This window comes from Anolis carolinensis, chromosome 4, assembly GCF_035594765.1.
Source record: "Anolis carolinensis isolate JA03-04 chromosome 4, rAnoCar3.1.pri, whole genome shotgun sequence".
NCBI classification, from domain to species: Eukaryota; Metazoa; Chordata; class Lepidosauria; order Squamata; family Dactyloidae; genus Anolis; species Anolis carolinensis.
The window spans coordinates 248,553,703-248,578,897 of record NC_085844.1 but is presented as its reverse complement, the minus strand read 5'-3'; the positions used below and the strand labels follow the sequence as shown (position 1 = coordinate 248,578,897).

The following is a 25,195-nucleotide window of genomic DNA, read 5'->3' as shown; positions in this document are numbered from 1 at the left end:
TGTTGTCCATAGACACCTCCAAGGTCATGTGGCCGGCATGACTGCATGGAACGCCGTTACCTTCCCGCCGGAGCGGTACCTATTGATCTACTCACATTTGCATGTTTTCGAACTGCTAGGTTTGGCAGGAGCTGGGGCTAACAGCGGGCGCTCATTCCGCTCCCGGGATTTGAACCTGGGACTTTTCGGTCTGCAAGTTCAGCAGTTCAGTGCTTTAACACATTGCGCCACCACCAATTATTTACATATTTGATTTTAAATGTTCTCTCTAGCAATCTCTCGGTCTACCAGTGCGAATCTATGGTCAACTGGGACCTGATTGTTGTCTTTTTTACTTTGCTGACAGAGTTATTGCTCAGGGAAAAACAGGGAAGGAAAAGAAAGCTCCATAAAGCATTGAGGTGGATTAGGATGTCATGTTGGAGGACTGGATATTCAAGGAGACACCTCTGTTGGGCTCTGTAGGTTCCCCAATGCGATTATGTGGTCAGTTTCTAGGAGAGATTGATCACAGAATTGTGCTGGAAGGCCTAGAAATTCCTAGAAAGTTATTTTCTTAGGTCAAAGCATAGCAAGTATTTTATCTGTGGCTTTATCTAACCCAGAAAACATAGAGGGCTCACTATACTATCTGTGTCCATCCATCCGTCTGCCCATGCATCATCACCTCCCTTTCTGTAGATGTTGTGTGTATATGACTTGAAAAACTACACGTGAAAAGGATCTAGGAGACATAGTAGACCATAGAGATATAGTAAATAAATAAAATAAATATACCAAAAGCTGAACATGAGTCAATAGTGTGATGCAGCAGCTAAGAAAGCCAGTCCCCTTTGGCGAGATAAAGCAGGATAATAATAATAATAATAATAATAATAATAATAATAATAATAATAGGCTGCATCCATAGAAATATAATATCTAGATCAAGGAAAATAATAGTATGACTATTTTGCTTTGGACAGACTTCACTTGGAATAAAACTGTCCAGTTTATCTACGCTGTAGAACAGGCATGGGCAAACTTGGGCCCTCCAGGTGTTTTGGACTTCAACTCCCACAACTCCCAGCTGTTAGGAATTGTGGGAGTTGAAGCCCAAGTTTGCCCATGCTTGCTGTAGAAGTTTGATACCATTTTAACTGCCATGTCTCAGTGCTGTGGAATCCTGGAAGTAGTAGTTTTACAAGATCTTTAGTCTCTGCCAAAGAGGGCTGGTGTGTCAGCAAACTAGAACCCCCAGGGTTCCAGAGCATTGAGCCATTGCAGTTCAAGCAGTGTCAAACTGCATTACTTCTACAATGTAGATGCTCCTTTATTATAGAACAGCTTCTATCTGTTCTCAAGCATATTTTTCATGATCGCAGCACCAGCAAGAAACAATCCTGCACACTTATCAGCCGACTCCGATGCCTTGTTGTGAGCCACGGAGGTGCGTTGCCAAGGAAACCTTGCCACACACAGTTGTCACGATGCGGCAATGCCTCCTCACTTGTTGGCACGCAACAGCGCCTTTTCAAAGCCCCTGCTCTTAATTTTGCTCCCCCTTTCACTGTCTGGCACCAAGTGTCTTGTAAAGCATGCACTCAGGGAAAGCAAATGCTGGGGAAATAATAAATGTCCTTGGGAAAACATGTCCTGGGATGGAACGGAAGGAGAGGCCGGCCTTTGGGTCTTTGTCAACATCCTCTGCAGACAATGAGAGCATTGGCACATGGTCTTGGTGGCATTTTGGTCTGATCTTGTTTAGATCTGAGTTCATTGAAACCTGGATTTGGAAGAGACGCCACGGGCCATCCAATCCAACCCCTTCTGCCATGGAAGAATACACATCCAGCCTCTGCTTAAAAGCCTCCAGAGAAGGAGACTTCACAAGACTTCAAGGCATCAGCAAATTTCACTATCAAATGGCTCTTTTTATTAGCAAGCCCTTCCTAATGTTCAAGTGGAATCTCTTTTTCTGCAGTTTGAATCCATTGCTCTGTACGTTATTCTCTGGAAGAGCAGAAAACAAGCAGGCTACCTCTTCAAAAGAACCTCCTTTCAAATATCTAAACATGGCTCTTGTGCTCCTTTGTAACTTTTGCTTTTCAATATGCAGCTCCCTAAGCTGCTCCTTGCAAGGATTCATTGTTTCATCATGTTGTCACCCTTTTCTGGATATGTTCCAGCTTGTCAATATAGAATCCTAGAACTGAAAGAGACTCCTTGGGCCATCCAATCCAACCCCCTTCTGCCAGGCAGGAAGACACCACCCAAGCCCTCCTGACAGATTGCCATCCAGCCTTTGCTTAAAAACCTGCTAATCTTTATAGACAGGTGTTTTGGTATCACCTCAGTGTAGTCCACGCCACCTCTATTGACAACACTGCTTAAGCTCATTTTGCTTGACTCTCTTGTTGGAATGGGCGTGTAAGGATGTGGGTGGGAGGATGCTCATCTAGCACATGCAGTGAAATATGTTGCTTTGGAGTCTCTGTTTCTGGAGCTTTTGAAGCAGAGGCTGGATGGCCATCTGTCAGGAAGACTTGAATTGTGTCTTCCTTCACAGCAGAATGGGACAGAACTGGAAGGAAGACTGGAAGATTGTTATTAACTATGCAATCTTTCAGTGATTTCTCTGCCTTTTTAAAATTTCTGCCTTTCCTTCCCTTTATCCAGAGAGGAGGAGAAACCTGAAAGAAGGTCATAATATCGAACAGCTGGTGCTTTAGCTGCTCCATTGGGTAATTGCTTTGCAGCCTTGGGGTTGCAATGTGCGTGTGTGTTCCATGGCCCTCATCATGTCTCCTTTCAGCCTTCTCTTCTGCAGGCTAAACATGCCCAGTTCTTTAAGTCACTCCTCATATGTCTTCTTCTCCATACCCTTGATCATTTTAGTCGCCCTCCTCTGGAAACAGTCCACCTTGTCGATATTTCTCTTAAATTGCAGTGCCCAGAATTGGACACTGTGTGATTCCAGGTGTGGTCTGACCAAGGCAGAATAGAGGCATGACTTCCCTGGATCTAGACACTAGGCTCCAATTTTATGCAGGCCAAAATGCCATTGGCTCATGTTTAACTTGTTCATGAGTATTCAATATCGTTTTCACACATCCTGTTGTCAAGCCAGCCACCCTCCATTCTGTCTATCTGCATTTCCTTTTTTCTGCCTAAGTGGAGCCTCTTGCATTTGTCCCTGTTGAACTTCATTGTGTTAGTTTTGGCCAATCATCTCTCTCATCTGTTAAGATGGTTTTGAATTCTGCTCCTGTCTTCTGGAGTATTGTCTCTCCCTCCCAATTTCTGTTTCTTTGGGAGAGGGTCAATTCCATCATAAAGGAACAGAGGGGGAAGGTAGAAAAGAGAGAGAGAGAGAGAGAGAGAAATCAGTTTCAGGGAGCATGTTTTGCAAAAGGATGGAGAGAGACCTAGGGTGCATCATTTATTCACTTCAACTCACTTTGATTGCCATATGGTATTTATTTATTTATTTATTTATTTATTTACAGTATTTATATTCCGCCCTTCTCACCCCGAAAGGGACTCAGGGCGGATTACAATGAACACATATATGGCAAACATTCAGTGCCAACAGACAAACAACATACATTAGACAGACTCAGAGGCATTTTTAACATTTTTCCAGCTTCACGATTCTGGCCACAGGGGGAGCTGTTGCTTCACCGTCCAGTAGTGGCTGTACTTCCGCATTCCTTTCCTCGTGTTTTTCTGGCAGTTTTTATGGTGTTGTAAATTAGCCTCCCGCATAAAGCGTCCCTAAATTTCCCTAATTGACAGATGCAACTGTCTTTCGGGGCTGCATAGGTCAACAGCAAGCCGGGGCTATAAATGGTTGGAGGCTTAACCCGACCCGGGCTTCGAACTCATGACCTCTCAGTCAGTAGTGATTTATAGCAGCTGGTTACTAGCCAGCTGCGCCACAGCCCGGTGCATGGAACGCTGGGAATTGCAGTTTTCTGAAGCACCAGCATTCTTTAGTACAGACCAAAGAATTTTAAAACTAGGATATCATAGCATTGAACCGTGTCATACTGGACTCATTCAACAGTCTAGATCAGGTGTGGGTAATCTTCGGCCCTCCAGGTGTTTTGGACTCCAACTCCCACAATTCCTAGCAGCCTACCGGCTGCTAGGAATTGTGGGAGTTGGAGTCCAAAACACCTGGAGGGCTGAAGATTGTCCATGCCTGTCATAAAGAGACTTGAAGGCACTTAGATAAATGCAAAGACCTGACCTTGATCTCCTTCTCCTACCAAATACTTCCTGAGAGGGAGAAGGCTCTGGGAAAGCTCCAGAGTGTGGGAAAAGGCTTCTTGTTTTGCATTAACACTATGCACAACGCAGATGCACCTGCAGCCAAGGCCAGGCTGGACCCCAAAGCCCTGCAGAGCCTCGTGGTGCTGAACGGACAGCGACTTCCTTTCTGCAGCCACGCCTCGCCGCTGTTGCAATTCCCGGATCGGTCGGCAGGGGGAAGCCTTCCCAAGTCTTGAGGAGGAAGAGGAGGAGGAGGAGGAGGAAGAAGAAGGCTCTCTGGATGTCCCTGGCCAGGCAGCATGCGCCCCGAGGCAGCCGAGAAGAAGGCAAGGCGGGCCAGGAAAGGTAGGTCTCCCTGCCAGACTCACTGTAGTGTGTGTGTGATCATAAGCGATGGCGATGTTGGATCTGGAGGGAAGGAGGAGGAGGAGGAAGGGAGAGGGGAGCAGCCATGAAGTCATCATCCTGCCTGGCTCCCACCCGCTTTCTATGCCACCTTGCTCATCCCTGCAGGGTGGGAGGGGGGAAAGGGTGGGCACTAGCTCCCTGCAGTCCCAATGGGGTTGGACTGCAGTACCCATCGTCCCCAGGCCATCCTCTAAGGGAGGATTCCCTTGCCCCTAAAGAGGAGGATGCATACACTTGTGGGGAAAGCTCTCCTTTAGTGGATGGGTGGCTGAGAGAGAACTGCCGCAGCACATGGGTCACATTCAAGGCCCTCCGTGTCATTTGGTATTTCCCTCTGGATGCTGGAGGATAATTTCTATATTATTCATCAACAACAACAACTATTATTATTATTATTATAAAATTACCATCTGTCAGCTGCAAAGGGCCACCCTACTTGGATCTGCTTGCATTATTCACCGATACATCACACAGTCCTAGACACTTGGGAAGTGTCCGGCATGTAATCCAATACAACAGTCAGTGTAGTGATCTTATTTGCTGTGTACTAACCTTGCTGTTTATCAAATAATAATAATAATACAGTAGAGCCTCACTTATCCAGGGCTTGCTTATCCAGGTTCTGGAGTATCCAAGGCATTTTTGTAGTGAATGTTTTCAATATATTGTGATATTTTGGTGCTAAATTTGTAAATACAGTAATTACTACATAACATTACTGCGTATTGAACTACTTTTTCTGTCAAGTTTGTTGTATAACATGATGTTTTGGTGCTTAATTTGTAAAATCATAACCTCCTTATTATCCAAGATATTCACTTATCCAAGGTTCTGCCAACCCGTTCAGCTTGGATAAGTGAGACTCTACTGTAATGAATTGTTGTGAGGTTTCTGGGCTGTATGGCCATGTTCCTACACAGAAAAGCCATCTATCAGCTGCAAAAGGCCACCCTACTTGGATCTGCTTGCATTATTCGCTGAAACATCACATAGTCCTAGACACTTGGGAAGTGTCCGGTGTGTGATCCATTGCAACAGCCAGCATAGTGATCTAGTTTGCTGTGTATTAAACTTGTTTATCAAAGAATAATAATACTGGGTTGCTGTGAGTTTTCTGGGCTGTATGGTCATGTTCCTACACAGAGAAGCCACTGAAATCCACAAACATGTGGACAGTTTCAACCGAAAGGAGGAACCTATGAAAATGAGCACAATCTGGCTACCAGTATTTGGCTGCCAGGCTTTGAAGGTGCAAGGCTTTTCAATGCTAATCAAGGTGGCCAACTGCAACATTCACACTTGCCTCCAACAGACAAGAGTTCTTTCTCCCACCCTGGACATTATTCCACAGATATATAAACCCCACTGGCCTAGTTTCCAACAGACCTCACAACCTCTGAGGATGCCTGCCATAGATGTGGGCAAAACATCAGGAGAGAATGCTTCTGGAACATGGCCATGCAGCCCGGGAAACTCACAGCAACCCAGTATTTTAAACTTCTAAAATCAGGGTAGTAAATAAAGGGCAACAGTAAAAAAAAAGAAAAAAGAATTCAAGACAGGAAACAATCAGGACCAGTTAACACCTCCCAACAAAAGATTCCCCTAGGCAGGAAGCAGCTAGGTTTTGAAGCTGCAAGGCCATTCAATGCTAATCCAGCTGGCCATTTGCAACATTCATACTTTTGGTCTCTGTCTCCATGGTTTATCCCTCCATGGATTCAATGTCTATTTGAAGGCAACCCTAAGGCGGATGTAGCCCTTCATGAAAATGAGCTTAACACTCTTATATTATAGTGTTTTCCCTCTGCCATTTGTTTTTTGTGGGGAGCTGCCATGGGTTTCCATTGGTCTCTTGAATATTTTTGCTTCATATTGTCCCAAAGGGACACAGCATGTATTGAGGCCAGCAAACACATTTCAAATATATTTTAAATTTTAAATTAAACTATATTTCAATGAGAGTCCCCAAAGGATCTCGTGACCTGCAGCATCCAGAGGTGGAGGGAGAGAAGAAGCGACTGGGTGGTAATTGTACGGAATCATAGTGGTGTGTCTCAGCTGGAGAGTATCATATTTACTACCAGGATAGAAGCCAATGTGTGTGTCTCGTGTGTGAATGAAGAGCTGAGTGAAACACCAACCATGTGCCCAGGGCACCTGATCTGTCCAAAGGTCATGCATTTCTGTGGCTTTCTGTGAGTACCGAGAGCCCAGTCCTGGGCATCTTTGCTCAGATTGGATTTCAGCCACTGTTGTTCTTATGTGACTTCAATCCACATTGACTCATGACAAGCCCATGAATGGGAGACCTTCAAGAAATCATCTGCAACCTTGTCAGCATGTCTTGCAATCTCATAGGCAGCTTCATAGGATCCAATCGACATTGCATTTCCCCCTTTTCCTACCAACTTCCTCTTCCTCCAGTATCATAGCCTTTTCATTTGCCATGGGCCTTCAAGTCATTCCCAACTTATGGCTGTTGGGATTTAAAACACAATTAAAATCCTGTCTCTTTTGGCAGGCCTACTCACGTCAACTTCCAATCATGAGTTTTGAATTCGCATTCTATTGCTGCTAGATGTTGATTTTTGTACCCTGTGTTTGGTGTATGTTGTTATAATGGTATGTTTTTTAATCGATGTATTTTATTGTATGTGTTTTTTATTTTCCGTTGTATTCCACCTCAATCTGTATTATTTATTTATTTGTTTACGACATTTCTACTTCGCCTTTTTTCAACCCCGGAGGGGACTCAAGGCAATTTTACACTTAGGCAACTATTCAGTGCCTTAAAACAATGTACAGTTAAAATAAACCTTTTAGAATACAATCATAAAATACATTAAAAACATTTAAAAACATACAAAACAATACCTTCACTGTTAACTGCATTCTCCAAAGTCATCGTCTGGGCCGTTCCAATAGTCATGCACATAATTCCATATTTATCTATGGCACAAGTTCTCCAAAGGCTTGACCAAAAAGCCATGTTTTCACTTTCTTACTGAAGGTAAGGAGGGAAGGGGCTGATCTGATATCCTTAGAGAGGGAATTTCATGGCCGAGGGGCCACCACTGAGAAGGCCCTGTCTCTCGTCCCCGCCAGTCACGCCTGCAAAGAGAGTGTGACCGAGAGCAGGTGATCTTAAACTCTGAGATGGTTCAAAGGGGGAGATCCGTTCAGACAGGTAAGCTGGGTCAGAACCTTTTAGGGCTTTATAGACTAAAGCCAGCACTTTGAATTGTGTTCGGTAGAAGACTGGCAGCCAGTGGAGCTGACGTAGCGGGGGGTTTTATGCTCCCTGTACACCACTCCGGTGAGCAATCTGACTGCTGCCTGTTGCACTATTTGAAGTTTCCAAACAGCCTTCAAAGGCAGCCCCACATAGAGCGCATTGCAGTAGTCTATTCGGAATGTAACCAGAGCATGGACTACCATGGCTAAATCTGACTTCTCAAGGTACGAGTGCAACTGGCGCACAAGTTTTAATTGTGCAAAAGCTTGCCTGGCCACCGTCGAAACCTGGTACAGTAGAGTCTCACTTATCCAACATTAGCTTATCCAAGGTTCTGGATTATCCAATGCATTTTTGTACTCAATGTTTTCAATACATCGTGATATTTTGGTGCTAAATTCATAAATACAGTAATTACTACGTAGCATTACTGCATATTGAACTACTTTTTCTGTCAAATCTGTTGTATAACATGATGTTTTGGTGCTTAATTTGTAAAATCATAACCTAATTTGATGTTTAATAGGCTACTCCTTAATCTCTACTTATTATCCAACATATTCGCTTATCCAACGTTCTGCTGGCCCGTTTATGTTGGATAAGTGAGACTCTACTGTATTATTATTGTTATTGACACAAAGACATAGTATGACGCAGCAAATGAGATCTATATGCTGGATTTTGTATCACAAAACCACAAGTCGAACACTTCCCAAGTGTTTAGGACTGTGTGATGTATTTTCGGATGATGTGTGCAGATCCAAGTAAGGTGACCTTTTGCAGTTGACAGATCATAATTTTGTCTATGTTTATTGTTTCCAAATACCAGCTGAGATGATGATGATGATTACCGTATCATGATGCTTTCCTGGCCAGGTTCAAAGAGGATTTGCTATTACTTTCCTCTGAGGCTGAGAGAGTGTGACTTGCCCAAGGTTTCATGCCCTATGATTGCAAAAGAAGGGCTTTGATTCATCTTAACCCACTATAAAGGTCTCTCCCTCCCCCTTTGTCTTGCGTTTGTGTGTGGAACTGTTAAGCACATCTAGATCAATTGCACAACACTCCAGACCCCGATATTTGCTGGTGTGCAGCCTTTGTGGGCGATTGATTTTTTCCCCTTTATGCGGTGTTCTCATGAGTGTCAGAATGTCTCTCCCTGCACCTCCCTTTCCCATGACCTTTACATTACAGCTCCATTTGCAAGAGGCGTTTGCTCAGCTGCTTCCTCTGCAATGTTTTCTTTAACCTCTTCCAGGAGGTGACACCTGAAAGTGGCAGAGAGGCCTGGGGAATCAGAAACCATAAAGGCCAGCCCTGTCGTTCAGAAAAACACAATCCAGGCCCTCCAAACAGATGGCCATCCAACCTCTACTTAAAGTATTCTAAAGAAAGAGTGTCCACCGGACTCCTAGGCAGTATATTGTTGAACAACTGTTCAACAGTGAGGATGGCAAGAAGTGTAATAAAAACAATGGGAAGAACTTCACATATAGGAATAGAGGAAGAACACCTTTCAGATAGAATCTTAGAATCCTAGAGATGATGTTGATGACAATGATGACGGCGATTTGTTGTCGAAGGCTTTCATGGCCAGAATCACTGCATTGCTGTGAGTTTTCCAGGCTGTATGGCCATGTTGCAAAAGCATTTTCTCCTGACTTTTCACCCACATCTATGGCAGGCATCCTCAGAGGTTGTGAGCTTTGTTGGAAACTAGGCAAGTGGGACTTATATATGAAACCATGAAAATGGACAAAATCTGGCTACTAGTATTAAAAAACCTCTAAAATCAAGACAGTAAATAAAGAACAACACTCAGAAAACAAGGGAATTCCATACAAGAAACAATCAGGGCCAGCAAATCCTTCCCAACAAAGGACTTCCCCAGGCAGGAAGCAGCCTGGCTTTGGAGCTACAAGGCTGTTCAATGCTAATCATGGTGGTTAATTACAACATTCACACTTGCTTCCAACAGACAAGAGTTCTTTTTCACGCCCTGGGCTTTCCACAGGTATATAAACCCCACTTGCCTAGTTTCCAACAGACCTCACAACCTCTGAGGATGCCTGCCATAGATGTGGGTGAAGTGTCAGGAGAGAATGCTTCTGGAACATGGCCATACAGCTCGGAAGATTCACATCAACCCAGTGCTTCCAGCCAGGAAAGCCTTCACCAACAAATATAGGACTATTAAATACATAGTTAAGCCAACAAAACTATTAAAGGTGAGGCTGCAGATCTATAGAGAGTGCTTGTGTGATGTGAATGCATCAAACTGTATCGGCAAACCATAGAAAATAATATATTTATTATATCTATTCTTTCTTTCTTCCACCACATTGTTCACTATTTGGGTTTCATTGGAGGTCCTGTGCATAGATCATATTTCAGGAAAGAAAAACCCACAACTCTAGAGGTAGAACGAAGGTCAACGGGGTGGAAAACCAAGTCCTGGGAAGTGTATCTGAAGCTTTACAGATGTTTAAATAGAGAAGATAATGTTTGTGTGCCTATCTTGATAGATCTTTCTGAATATCTGCCAGCCACGATGCATAGAGGAGGGCAAATAAATGTCTTATTCTCTGCTCCCTAAGAGTTCAGGATGTGATCTAATAGGATTAATTTATAATAGGAGATTAAGTTATGGCAGTGAAGGTTATGGGAGGAGGAGGAATTGAACTGTCTATTTTTAGAAATCCCAAATCCATCCCATAGTGATACCTTTATCAGGGCAAGTGAAAGGCACAAAATAAGGTTGGCTTTTGGAGAGATAGTAAAATAGAAGGCAGCGGGGAAAGTCATGATGTTACAGTCACAGTGCTTATCTTTAACAGTGAGATATTTTTGGAAATGTGTGGAGATGTGAACGGAGTCTTTGCTTTGGTTGTATGTGAGTGGGAAGAAAGGCAAGACAGGCTGAGTGTCTCTTATCCCAAAAATAAAAAATACTCGTAAGTTCCTGCAGTTTTTCATGCTTTATTTTTGTAATATTTTTAGTTAGCATTTTTGATTTCTCCTTGTTTATTCTAAATCCTGATATTTTCCCAAATTCTTTGAATTTGGTAGCCAGAGTTCAGTATTATTGAGGGGGTCTTCTATGGTGCAGATAAGGTCGTCAGAAAAAGCCCTTATTTAATATGATTATTTTCTTTCTGTTTTTTTCTCTCTTTTTCTCCTTTTTTCTATCTCCTTTTCCTACTTTTCTTTAACCAAAATGTTCACCCACTTTTTATGTAAAGGAAACTTTTTTATTTTCAATAAAAATTATTATATAAAAAAATAAAAAATACTCCAAAATCCAAAATAGTCCATGTGGGTGTCTGGGAGAGTAATGCCTTTGTTTTCTGATGGTTCAGTGTACACAAACTTTGTTTAATGCACAACATTAGTAAAACATTGTGTATGAAACTACCTTCAGGGAACATAACTGCATTTTGTGTTTATAATCTGAAAGGCAGAGTGAGCCATAACAAATTTCTCATGAATAGATGACAAAATCATAAAGATGGAAGGGATTGATTAATTCCAGTTTAACTCCTTCCCACTGCAGGAATCCAGTACTAAACTAACCCCAAAAGAGTTGTCGAAGGCTTTTATGGCCGGAATCACAAGGTTGTTGTGTGTTTTCCGGGCTGTATGGCCATGTTCCAGAAGCATTCTCTCCTGACGTTTTGCCCACATCTATGGCAAGCATCCTCAGAGGTTGCCTGCCATGGATGTGGGCGAAACATCAGGAGAGAATACTTCTGGAACATGGCCATACAGCCCAGAAAACGCACAACAACCCTAACCCCAAAAGATGGACATCAGCCTTAAAAAACCCCTAGTAAAAGAAGTCTACCATCTTCTGACAGGGTTCATGCAATGTAGAACAGTATTTACCATCAGATGAGTACAGTGATAGACTTACTTACATAGGCGGTCCCTCGTAGTTCGAGGATGTAGTGTGTTGGTGGTAGATGCATAGGTGGCTGTGGAGACCTATTCTTGACCTGCATGTTCTTCCACAGTGAAGACATTGGTTTCCAGACAGAAAGTGGTCCCGGTCAGCGTTGGCTTAACGTGCCTTCCTCTTGGAACATTTCTCCCTTAAACCCTCCATTCGTGCTTTTTCAAATTCTGCAACACTGTTGGTAACAGCTGATAGATTGTGGATCTCAAAGTGAGAATGAAGCTTAACTGAGGGACTGGAAGAATTGACAAGATCTATGCCAAGGCAACTGCATGGAGGCCGGGCACCAGTTTTCTCCTATAGTTCTCCCGGCAGCCATACACTTCAAACAAGCCCAAATACCAATTTTTCTCTTTAGTCTCTATCAAAATGGTTTCAGGAAATGACAATGTGTCACAATTTGAGAGGAACTGCATTGGAAAATGAATGTATTTGGGGTGAAATCACTGGGTGAGGTCATCCAGAGTTTTGGAGTTGGTTGTCATCTCAACACAGATGACACACAACTTTACTATTTTTTACTACAATCCAAGGAAGCTCCCTGGATCCTGGACCAGTGCCTGGCAGCTGTGATGGACACTGCATAAAAACCATTGAAAATTGTAAATGAGAATTGGGAGACTGTTTGGGTTCCTCAGGAGTCATAAAAGGGGTTCCACACACGGATGTATAAGGAAGCCAAAGGATGGCAATGCTTGCTCCATAGAGGTCTAAATACGAAGGCAGGCACCATACATAGAATGGCAAATTTGCAAAATTTATTGTATACTATGTCAGCATCTGTAGTGTGTGCTGTGTGGGATTTGTTACATATTGAGAAACAGTCTGGTGTCTTCATTGTTCTGTTACGCAGCGATTACTTTTGGCACTCCCAGGTTTGGGCATGGGAACTGTCTGAGATTTTTTGAGATTTTTCTAGAGATTGTTGATGGAAAGAATAAAAGCATCAGAGCCTCTCTAAACCATCCCAAAAATTTAGCCAAACAAGTGTTTTGTTCAAGCAATGAGATGGGAAAGCCCTTAGCAAAGCACACAGGTAACAACACCCTATACAACAGGAGCACACCTTAAAAATCTTGGCCCACTTCTTCCCAAATAATTGAGGAGACTTGAAAGTTGTGTTGGCTCAGGCAAGTGGATAAATGTCCAACTTCACATTGTTCTCATCAGTTGGAATATTGTCTGTTTTTTCTTGCTGGTCAAGTGTTGCCAGGGGACCTTGTCCCAATGATGTCAGACAAATGGATAATATGTTGTCGAAGGCTTTCATGGCCGGGATCACAGGGATGTTGTATGTCTTTCGGGCTGTGTGGCCATGTTCCAGAAGCATTCTCTCCTGACGTTTCGCCCACATCTATGGCAGGCATCCTCAGAGGTTGTGAGGTATGGATAAACTAAGTAAGGAAAGGAAAGAATATATATCTGTGTAGAGTCCAAGGTGTGGCAAGAGTTCTTTGTCACTGGGAGCCAGCATTAATGTTTCAGTTAATCATCCTAATTAGCATTGGAAATGTTTTGTCCCTTGCCCCCAGGCTGCACCACAGCCCGGGCCTATAGATTCAAACTGCAGGGAAAAAGATTCCATCTAAATATTAGGAAGGACTTCCTAATAGTAAGAGCTGTTGGACAGTAAAATAGGCTGCCTGCGAATCCAGTGGAGTCTCCTTCTCTGGAGGTTTTAAGCAGAGGCTGGATGGCTCTCTATTGGGAGTGCTTTCATTGTGGGTTCCTGCATGGCAGGGGGTTGGACTAGATGACTCTTATGTTCTCTGTGTTTCTATGAGCTGCTCTGGTTCAGACTTTTCTCACCACCTGGATTATTCTGTCTTTTCTTGCAGATGAAGTGCTGCCAGGGATGACCCCAGGGACCCCATCCCAATGGCGTCCTCGCAGCCCCTGGAACTGACTGTCTTGGGGAATGGCCCAGGGTCCAGCCGCCGGACCCCAGAGGGGGAGACCTCATCATCTGCATGGACAGCTCCCAGGCTGGGCATTGAGAATGCCTCTTACCAGGGGGAGGAGGAAGAGACCGAAACGTCCTTCCGGAGCGGTCAAGGTGCAGGAAGCAGGAGCACGGCGCTCTCCAGAGGAGACCTGTCTCCACGGTCGGAGGACGTCACTTTGTCGGACTCACCCGGGACCTCCGTAGACTATGGCTTCATCTTGGCTCTCATCTTCTTGGTCGGAGGGATTTTGCTGGTGATTGTGGCCTACAGCATCCCGCGGGAGGTTCAGGTCAACCCAGACTCTGTCTCTGCCAGGGAGATGGAGCGGCTGGAGATGTATTACGCCCGCCTGGGCTCCCATTTGGACAAGTGCATCATAGCAGGGCTGGGCCTGTTGACTTTGGGTGGGATGCTTCTCTCCGTTCTCCTGATGGTCTCCATCTACAAAGGGGAGCTCTACCGGAGAAGGACATTCCCGTCTTCCAGAGCTCCCCGAAAGACTTACGGATCGATAAACCTGAGGATGAGGCAACTCAATGGAGACGGGGGACAAAACTTGGTTGAGAATGAGGTCGTTCATGTGACGGATGCTACCAATGTTGGCCAGAGCTGCTAATCTTTCTTCATAAATGGTGGGTCTCAAAGAGTCCTTTCTGGTTAAAAGCTTATTTAAAAAGTCTGTAGGATGGTGTTGTTCTCCTTCATTTGCAGTTGGATGGTTCATTCACACTTAAGGATAACTTTGTACCGCAAAGAAATCAGAGAGGAAGAAGGTATGGGAATGTCACCTCTTCTATGCTGGGAAGCTGTTTAAACCACATCTCAGGCCAAACTACCCGGACACTTCTTCTCTCCTTAAAAAAAAGAAACTTGGGGGAAACCAAATATGGCTTTAGATTTGATGGGGGAAGTAGGAGCTTCTTAGGGACGCATCAAGTCTAGAGAAGACATGAGCTCCAATCCCTCAAAAAGAAATGTTTTCTGTGCTATGTACAGTCCTGGGACATTCCCCATATATCCCTTGGTAGCTTTTTGACTGTTGCACAACCAAATTGCCTACGCCGACGATGCAGAGCCAAAGTCCCTTCTCTGAGGTCTTTGTGGACATTATTTCCATACTTATTTACTGGAGGCCTGGACATTTGACCTAGGCGACTCTGTTTTTTGTTTGTTTTCCGCAGCCAACAATGTCTTAGCAATAGCTCCAGCTGGAAGAGATGCAGAATTTAACATTGAAAATATTGAAAATATTGGAGGTCACCTCATTTGTATACGTTCCCTAGGTCTTGTTACATTGTTCATACCCTTTGTATTTGTAGCACATTCTGCAGACATGACACCACGAGGGGATATCTCCACCCAAAGCATCCAACAGGCACCAGCAAACCTGGCTCTGTAGTCTCACCTGTTGCACCCAAATATCTCCGTCTGTTCGGTGCCAAGAAGAAGGCAGCTACCTGTATCAAAGAGCTGTCTGATCATTTGGTTTCTTCTTCAATGCGCAGCTTGTTCAACCCAATAAGTCACCTGCCTTTCGGCTTCGAAAGCCCCAGCTGCTGTTGCAGGAAGGATAGAATTACATCTTGGATGGTACGGAAGTATGAAACATTAATGAAGGCCAGCATGCGGCCGATGGGAAGGGAAAATGTGTCGACAGGCAGCTTCAAAATGGAAATGACTCAGATGAAAGGTGACCTCTGAAAGGCATGGCTGCCAGGAAAAGCATCAAAACGGTTTCAAAAAAAACAGAATGCTGCAATGAGCCAAACCTTTCTTTTTTAAAACAAAACGTGCAGCCATATACCAGCAGATTTTTTTCATCACTTGATATTTGTCTTGTCAAAGAGTCAAAAAGAGACGTATATTGAAATGCTGTACAGTTTGCTAATAAGAAGATTCGCTCAGGGTTGCTGTGAGTTTTCTGGGCTGTATGGCCATGTTCCAGAAGCATTATTTCCTGATGTTTCGCCTGCATCTATGGCATGCATCCTCAGAGGTAATGAGGTATGTTGGAAACTAATCAAGTGGGTTTTATATATCTGTGGAATGATGTCCAGGGTGGGAAAAAGAAGTCTTGTCTGGTAAGAGGCAGGTGTGAATGTTTCAAACTGGCCACCTCTCACCTCTGCAGGACCCTACCGTATGCCATTTAGTTGTAGACACATCTGCATATAGGGATCACCAAACACAGAGCCCACACATGAATCAAGGATCATGAAAGGCACTGCAGGCTAATCCAACCAGAGAAGTCAGCCATAGCGGAGCACTTGATGAACCAACCTGGACACAACAGATTATTTGAGAACACAAATGCTCGACCACTCTAGCAACCACTATGCCAGACCACATAGAGAAGCCATTGAAACCCACAAGCATGTGGACAATTTCAGCAGAAAGGAGGAAACCATGAAAATGAACAAAATCTGCCTACCAGCATTTTAAAAAAATTCTAAAATCAGGACAGTAAATAAAGAACAACACTCAGAAAACAGAGGAATTCTAGACATGAATCAATCAGGGACAGCTAACACCTCCCAACTGAAGATTCCCCCAGGCAGTAAGCAGCCAGACCTCAAAATTGAAAGGCTATTCAATGCTAATCAAAGTGACCAGTTGCAACATTCACACTTGCCTCAAATAGACAAGAGTTCTTTCTCCCACCCTGAACATTCCACAAATATATATATATACCCAACTTGACTAGTTTCTAACATACTTCATTACAGGGTTGTTGTATGTTTTCCAGGCTGTATGGCCATGTTCTAGAAGTATTCTCTCCTGACGTTTCGCCCACATCTATGGCAGGTATCCTCAGAGGTTGTGAGCTCTGAAAACAGGAGTTCCAGACATGGGAATCAGGGGCAGCTAACGACTCTGAACAAAGGATGCCACCAGGCAGGAAGAAGCCAGGAGATGAAGCTATTCAATGCTAATCAAGGTGATTAAAACTTCACACTGGCCTCCAACTGACAAAGAGTTCTTCTCTCACCCTGGACTTTCCACAGATATATAAACCTTCCTTGCTTAGTTTCTCCATACCTCACAACCTCTGAGGATGCCTGCCATAGATGTGGGCAAAACGTCAGGAGAGAATACTTCTAGAACATAGCCATACAGCCCGGAAAACATACAACACCCCTGTGATCCCAGCCATGAAAGCCTTCGACAATACTTCATTACCTCTGAGGATGCCTGCCAAAGATGTGGGTGAAATGTCAGGAGAGAATGCTTCTGGAACAAGGCCATACAGCCTGGAAAACTCACAGCAACCCAGTGATTCTGACCATGAAAGCCTTTGACACAAGGTTTGCTCATCTTTCATTCTTTACCCCGGATTCCCCTTTGGAAACTCCTGGAATATTTAAATTGCTTATAATTGGGAAATAGGGGGTAAATATTACTGGAATGGTTGCTGCTTGCTTCATGTTGGTGGATTTGCTTTGGATTTTAGTGGTAGCTTTAACGTTGCCATCCAGAACATGGGAGCTCATCCCCATCATTGAATGGCTTCCTTAAAAGTTCGTACTAAAACTCAAGACAAATTCTGCATCCCACTGATAAAAAAGCAAGAATGGGACAGGGAGGAAGATGGGAAATGGGGATCATAGGAAATAAGATTCTGAGCAATAGTTAATCTAAATCAGGCCTGGAGATCGAGGGGACTGTACCATTCCAAACTACTGGTGTGGACTGTTCATGTCTGAAGCCTTCTACTAACCCAGCCTTTCACTTTTTGTACTTGTCTTTAGAAAAACAACAGCAGCAGCAGCAACAACTGCGTATATGTTCTGTGTACACCTCGAGTGCCATTCTATCCTTGATAAGGAACAGGTTTAATAAATAACATGCTTTCAGAAATGTAGCTCCTCACCTGCAGTTTAAAATGGTGCAGTCTACTTTCTCAGGATCCTACCAGCTCTTTCTGCAGCCCTGGGGATGGAAAGCAGTTTTCCTTCTCCTCCCAAATATTCTAACTTTCCTACATGTGCAAAAGTGAAGATTTACAAGGTTCTCCTCTTCCTCCTGTATTATGTATGTATGTATTAAACCCCAATCTCTTTTAGCAGCCTCCTTATCTGGATTTCTTCACAGCACCTCTGGTTAGTGGCCTAAATGTCTACTGAAATTTTAACATTGAAATGGAATGTTTTAAATCGAACATTGTATATATAAATAACCATTTAAAATGTGTGTGGCGTCTTCTTTCTGATCCGTTTGTACTTCTGTGCTGATGTTTGCATCACTGGCAGCATTGGAATGCTTTGAAAATACTGTAAGGAGAGTCATTTACATAACCAAAAAAGGGACTTGATGGTTTTTTTCCTACCTATTTTCAACTCAAGCTCTTTGAAAAAGGAGAATTGAGTATTACTATTTGTTTGTATCTGCACCATACATCATAGCTCAATACCTATTTCACTATCACAGTGTCATCCTATGGAATTCTGGGATTTGTAGTTTGTTGAGGTTCTTGGAATTCTCTGGTTTTTTTGTGTGTGAATTATTTTATTTTTTATATAGTGAAACATGATACATTGAAAGTGGTGGAACAATATATCAATAGAAAAGTGGGAAAGTATCAAGAGGAAAAAATAAATATAGAAATAGAGGTTAAAAAAAAGACCAAAAAAAAAAAAAAAAGAAGAAAAAAGAAGAAAAAAAATCGGGTTATACCTCTCTGTTAAAGAGTTCTAGTATGCTCTTTTGGATTTCTGCTCCCAGAGGTCCCAGCCAGAATGGCCAATGGTCGGGGATTATGAGAAGTGAAGGCACTTCATTTAGGCAGAAAAAGATTGGAATGCACCGATATAGGATGAGTGACATTTGGTTTGACAATAGTCCAAGTGAAAGGGATCTAGGAGTCTTAGCAGACCACAAGCTGAACATGAGTCAAAAGTGTGATGCAGCTGCTACAAAAGCCAATGTGATTCTGGACTGCATCATCATCATCATCATTTCCACCTCTCTTTTCCCTATGGATCAAGACCCAAAGCAACTATAGGAAGATAGTGCATCAATTGGAGGATAGTGTCTAGATCAGTGGTTCTCAACCTGTGGGTCTCCAGGTGTCTTGGCCTACAACTCCCAGAAATTTCAGCCAGGATTTCTGGAAGTTGAAGGCCAAAACACCTGGGGACCCACAGGTTGAGGACCACTGGTCTAGATCTGGAGAAGTCATAGTCCTCTTCTTTGGACAGACTTCATTTGCAATAGCCCTGTGTCCAGTTCTGGGCTAAGCAATTCCAGAAGGAGATGAACAAGATGGAAAGGGTCCAGAGAAAGATGTCCAAAATTATAAAAGTTTTGAAAGCCCCAAATCCATCTGAAAAGTGGCTTAGGAAGGTAAATATTTCAGTTTGGAGAAAAGAAGGTGCAGAGAGGACATGATAGCCATATGTAAATATTTGAAAAGATGTCCAACTATCCACTGTTCTTGAGAGTAGACAAAGGAGCAATTGAATCAAATTGCAAAAAAGGAGAGATTCCACGTAATGATTTGGAAGAACATCCTAAGAGTAAGATCTATTCAACAATGGAATAAATTGCCTTGGAGTCTGGTCGAGTCTTCTTCTCCGGAGGGTTTTAAATAGGGTCTGGATCGTGGCAGGGAAGGGGTTGGACTGGATGACCCTTGGAGTCTCATCCTCTTCTGTGATTTCATAAATCCTGCAATTGTATCATTGTGGTTTTGATTTTGCTCATTTGAAGCCCCAGGAGCAGACGGGAAATTGTGGAAGGCCATGCTAGAGATACTGTTATGACTACCATGGCTGTGTGATCCATCTCTGATCGAGGATGTAAACAGGAAAGCGTTACCTTGGGACCCTAATCCAGGATGAATGAGGAGATGCCTCTCCCCGCCCGGCTCATAGGCAGCCCTGGGCACGTCTTGCAGGCACCTCTCCCTCAGGTCACGGCATAAAAAAAATGGAAGGCGCTGAGTGAACATCAATTGCTTCCCCTCTCAATAAGATTAAATGCCCTTGAAAAAGAGATCAACCTGTTAAAGAGATTAGATCTGCGGAAGGCTGCGGTGTGCTGGCAGGCTGAGTGCTGCATTGTAATGGGAAGGAAGGCTCTTTCGCACAAGGCTTTAATGCAATCAGCCAGGCATTACGCGGATGGAGTCCTTCCCTATTATCCTCAGAGGAGGTGGAGTGGCAGTGGCCCTGGCTTCAGATTTGTGTGTCCACTTGGAGTGGAAATTGTGTTTGTTACAGTGCAATCCCATTTCAGACGTTTACCCATAATCAACAAAACATGTCCTTTAGGCATTTTCTAGGTCCTCCAGGTAATTCTATGGTATATTAAATATATTTATATACATTTATATATTATATTAAAAGGATCCCCCGATGGTGCAGTGTGTTAAAATGCTGAGCTGCTGAATTTGCGGACTGAAAGGTCACAGGTTTGAATCCTGGGAGCGGAGTGAGCTCCTGCTGTCAGCCCCAGCTTCTGCCAACGTAGCAGTTCGAAAACATGCCAATGGTTTTTTTTTAATTTTTTTTGTTTTTTTTTTAACTTTTTTTTATTCTTCATACAGATAACAAAACAATACACTGCATACCTTAGCCATCTAAAAGATAACATAAAAACTGTTTACAATCTTTATGGCTGGGATACAGGTTCCAATTGTGATTCTCTTGACCGCATATCTTAATTAATTGCCCCTTTAAACCCGCCATCCCACCCACCCTTACCACCCTCTTCCCACCCCCAACTGGGTTACTTGAATCAAACATGCCAATGTGAGTAGATCAATAGGTACCACTCTGGCAGGAAGGTAACAGCACTCCATGCAAGTCATGCCTGCCACATGACCCTGGAGGTGTCTACGGACAATGCCGGCTCTTCGGCTTAGAAATGGAGATGAGCACCAACCCCCAGAGTCAGACACGACTGGACTTAATGTCAGGCGAAAACCTTGACCTTTACTATATATTATATTAGGTGATTCCTTGTTGTCCAAGTATGATATCCTTCCAAGTGTGGTATCTTGGCGGTGGATACGTAGGTGACTGTGGAGCCCTGTTCTTGACCTGCATGTTCTTCCACAGTGAGGACATCGGATTACAGATGAAAGACGGTCCAAGTAAGGGTTGGCTTGACACATCTTCTTCTCGACACGTTTCTCCCTTTCGCCCTCTATTCATGCCTCTTTGAATTTCACAGCACTGCTGGTCACAGCTGACCACCAGCTAGAGTGCTCAAGGGCCAGGGCTTCCCAGTCCTCAGTGTCTATGCTACAGTTTTTAAGGTTAGCTTTAGGCTCATCTTTAAATCTCTTTTCCTGTCCACCAACATTACATTTTCTGTTCCTGAGTAGAGTAACTCTTTGGGAGATGGTGATCAGGCATTCGGACAATGTGGCCAGTCCAGTGGAGTTGATGGTGTAAGAGCATCGTTTCAATGCTGGTAGTCTTTGCTTCTTCCAGCATGCTGACATTTGTCCGCCTGTCTTCCCAAGCAGGGCCGGCCGGAGATAAATTTTAATGTTAAGCGGGGGGGGGGTGAAAAGCGCCCCCCCACCGGCGCCGCCTCCCGCGCCCTGGCCCCGCCTCCCGCCCAGCGTGCCCTGGCCCCGCCTCCCACGCAGCGTGGGAGGCGGGGCCAGGGCGAATAGCGCAGGAGGCGGGGCCAGAGTTGGCCCCACCTCCCGCACTATTCGCCCTCGCCCGTCTGGCCTTTTCTAGCTGGCCAGACTGCAGCGGAGGTCCCTCCAGGCCGCGATTGCAATCTGGCCAGCTAGAAAAGGGCAGACGGGCGAGGGCGAATAGCGCGGGAGGCGGGGCCAACTCTGGCCCTGCCTCCCACGCTATTCGCCCTGGCCCCGCCTCCCACGCAGCGTGGGAGGCGGGGCCAGGGCACGCTTGGCGGGGGGGCGGGGCACCGCCCTGACAGTGCCCCGCCTCGCGCCCAGTGCGCCCTGGCCTTGTGGCAGCTGGCCGGGCAAGCCTTGTGGCCTGGCTGGCCTTACCCAGCCGGCAGCCGGCCGGGCAAGGCCAGCCAGGCCAGGGCGCACTGGGCGGGAGGCGGGGCACCGTCAGGGCGGTGCCCCGCCTCCCGCCCAGCCTGACGGCGCCCCCCCGACCTGCACCCGAGGCGGCGGCCTCACGTGCCTCCATGGTGGGGCCGGCCCTGTTCCCAAGAAATTCACAGGATTTTTCAGAGGCAACACTGATGGAATCATTCTAGGAATTGAGTGTGATATCTGTAGAGAGTCCACGTCTCACAGGCATATAACAAAGTTTATAGATTTATAAACAAGCACCTTGGTATCCCTATGGATGTCCCGATCCTTAAACACTCTCTGCTTCATTCGGAAAAATGCGGCACTCGCAGAGCTCAGAAGCATACCAATTCTATGGTATGTCTCTACTGAAAGATGACCATACAGCCACACTTGAAGACGAAGTGATGAGTAGAGATCTGTCTTCTTTAAGCATTTTCTATGATATGTTTCTGCTAGTAATAGTTTGTTCAATAGGGTTCATTATTACAGTAGAGTCTTGCTTATCCAACCTCCACTTATCCAACGTTCTGTATTATCCAACGCAGTCGCCTTTTAGTAGTCAATGTTTTGTAGTCAATGTTTTCAATACATTGCAATACTTTGGTGCTAAATTTGTAAATACAGTAATTACGTTACCATGTATTGAACTGCTTTTTCTGTCGATTTGTTGTAAAACATGATGTTTTGGTACTTAATTTGTAAAATCATAATGTAATTTAATGTTTAATAGGCTTTTCCTTAATCCCTCCTTATTATCCAACATTTTCACTTATCCAACGTATTCTGCTGGCCCGTTTATGTTGGATAAGTGAAACTCTACTGTACCTGTGGATATTGCATTTATTTATTTTATTTCTATCTCTCATTTTTTGCTAATTGCCACCAAAGACATCCAAGAAATGGGAAGCTATTACTCTATGATCAGGGACTTATTGCTCAACACTTCTACAATTCCCTCCCAATACAAAACATGGTTCCATTAGAAAGTGAGAAAGGAAAACAAGTCAATTCAGTTTAATTTTCATCCTGGAACAGGATGGGACAGCTGCCACATCTTATAATTGCTCTCCCTTAAGTTTGCAGAATTCAGCAAAATGTAATCAGTGAATACGGTGTGTTTGGATGTACAGCAGGCCCTTGGTTTCTGCTGGGGTTTGGTTCCAGGCCCTCCATGGATGCTCAAGTCCCATTATATTCAATGCCAAGGTAAAATGGCCTCTCTTATATAAAACGGCAAAATCAAAGTTGACTTTTGGTTATTTTCTGGGCAATATTTTCAAGCTGTAGATGGTTGGATCCATGGAGGGCTGACTGTACATCTGGCAACCAAATGATGGAACATCCATCATCCATGAAACAGAAACAAATGAATCACAGGTAACCATTTTTCTGCTGCTCTAGAGATTAGGACACAACAAAGGGATTAAAATTGCAGGAAAAGCGTTCACATAAACATTAGGAATAATTTTTTGATGGTAAGATCTGTTTCAAAGTGGAATCCTTTGCAGCATCAGCCTCCGGTGGTTTCCCTCTTTGGAGGTTTTAAATAGAAGTGGATAGTGATCTTGCAGGAATGCTTTATGTGTCCCTGTGTGGCAGGAGCCCCTGGGAGTTGGACTAGATGTCCTTTGGGGTCTTTTCAAACTCTATGATTCCAGACCCTGATCCTTTCAATGGCACTCCTTCCAGCAATCTTGGCCACCCTACTCATTGTTTCATTGTGTGTTCAGTATCTCAAAAGGCATCTCCATCATGGTTTCAGTAATGTGCCAAGTGACTCTGATTGATTAACCAATTAAACCCATCAGACAGAAGAGGAAGGCATCACAAATCATCACATACACCTTTAATCAGCAATAGTGAAGGTAAATATCAATGGAGGCTGCTGGATTCAGTTTGACAAGGATTGGGAAGCAACATGAATTGGTAAGACAGTGATGGAAGGACCAACCTGGCTTGGCGAGAGCCTGACATCTATTTTGCAACAGGTACCTAGGTGGTTTTGTCATGCAACATCTTCGTTTTTGAACCAACCATTAGAAGAATAAGATTGCTCTGACATTCCCCAAAGCCAAACTTTATGAGGAGCAGTGGAGGGGGTTGGGTATGTTTAGATGGGAAAAGAAAAGGCTCAAAAGTTTAGAGGGGACATGTTTAAATATCTGAACCGATGCCACATTGAGATGGAGCAGGTCTGATTTCTGCTCCTCCAGGAACATAGAGCAATGGATTCAAATTCCAGAAAAAGAGATTCCACTTGAATGTGAAGAAGTTCCCAGTGGTTAGAGCTGTTCAAAAGAAATATTCTACCTTGAAGTGTGCTGGAGTCTTCTTCTCTAGAACCCTGTTTCTTAAGCTGGGAGTCCCAAAATATCTGGCAGCCATAAGAGGTTTCTGAACATTACTAAGTGGTTGTTTTAGACAACTCCCAGAAATCCCAGCCAGTTTACCAGCTGTCAGGATTTATGGGAGTTGAAGGCCAAAAACATCTGGGGACCCCAGGTTGAGAACCACTGTTTTAGACATTTACATGACTCTGTTGTTCAGTGTTTACAATGGACTCTGCAGAAGATGCTGCAGATTTACTTTATGAAAAGGATCATCAGGCTATTTGGCACGCCTTGCAAATAGTAATTTGTTATCAGTAGCTTGGTTTTTATACCTATTCCATATACCTATATATACTCAGGATCAATTAAGTAATTCTGAGGCTGAAAGAGGTTGCATGTAGGAAAGATTTATAAACAAGGTTGGAGGGTCATTTCTTGACTGTTCATGTCTACCAGACTGGGGTTGGATTGGATGGCCCTTGGGGTCCCTTCCAACTCTTACACCCTCTGCTCATGGCAAATAATCTTGCATAATACACCCTCTTAGACAGAGGATTTGGACTGCCTTGGAAGCCATCACAACCTGTACGGGAAACTGGCTAGCTCTATCTTGGCACACCCACAATGGATGGCATCTTTGTCCGTTCTTCCACCAAGTCCAACCTGCAAAGGGATGGTGTCTATGTTGCATTGACCCAAACACACCGTTTTGGTCCCTCACTTCTTTACCTCGGCAGAGAATGAAGCACCTTTCGCAGCACCAGCTCAGAGCATCCTCCGGGGAGAGCAATTAACTTCTCAATTAACCAGGACATCTTTGGCAAGCCTTTTTCCCGTTGCCTAGCAACCACAATGGAGGGAAATTGACTTTTCTTCCCCAGAGGAGCCCAAATGGATGCTAGGAGGGAAGGGGAGGAAAAAGGTCCTTGGCAATTGGAGGTGGGCGGAAATATTGCAGGGAGAAATGGGATGTTCAAGAGAGGCAGGTTATGTGCACAGCGGTCAGACATGGAGCCTACTTAGCTCTTTATATTTAAGTACCTC

General features: G+C 44.1%; 1 protein-coding gene across 1 annotated transcript; it reads left to right on the top strand.

Annotated features, from left to right (window-relative positions):
- Positions 1–4,359: 4,359 nt before the first annotated feature.
- On the top strand, positions 4,360–17,995 carry tmem74b (transmembrane protein 74B). Its single transcript, XM_062979120.1, has 2 exons — positions 4,360–4,602; positions 13,697–17,995. The coding sequence occupies exon 2, from the start codon at positions 13,737–13,739 to the stop codon at positions 14,418–14,420; it is 684 nt and encodes a 227-aa protein (XP_062835190.1). The 5' UTR covers positions 4,360–4,602; positions 13,697–13,736; the 3' UTR covers positions 14,421–17,995.
- The last annotated feature ends 7,200 nt before the right edge of the window (positions 17,996–25,195 follow it).

Bases quoted from the DNA above. Each gene is read 5' to 3' on its own strand.
- tmem74b (XM_062979120.1), top strand. From the start codon at position 13,737: ATGGCGTCCTCGCAGCCCCTGGAACTGACTGTCTTGGGGAATGGCCCA.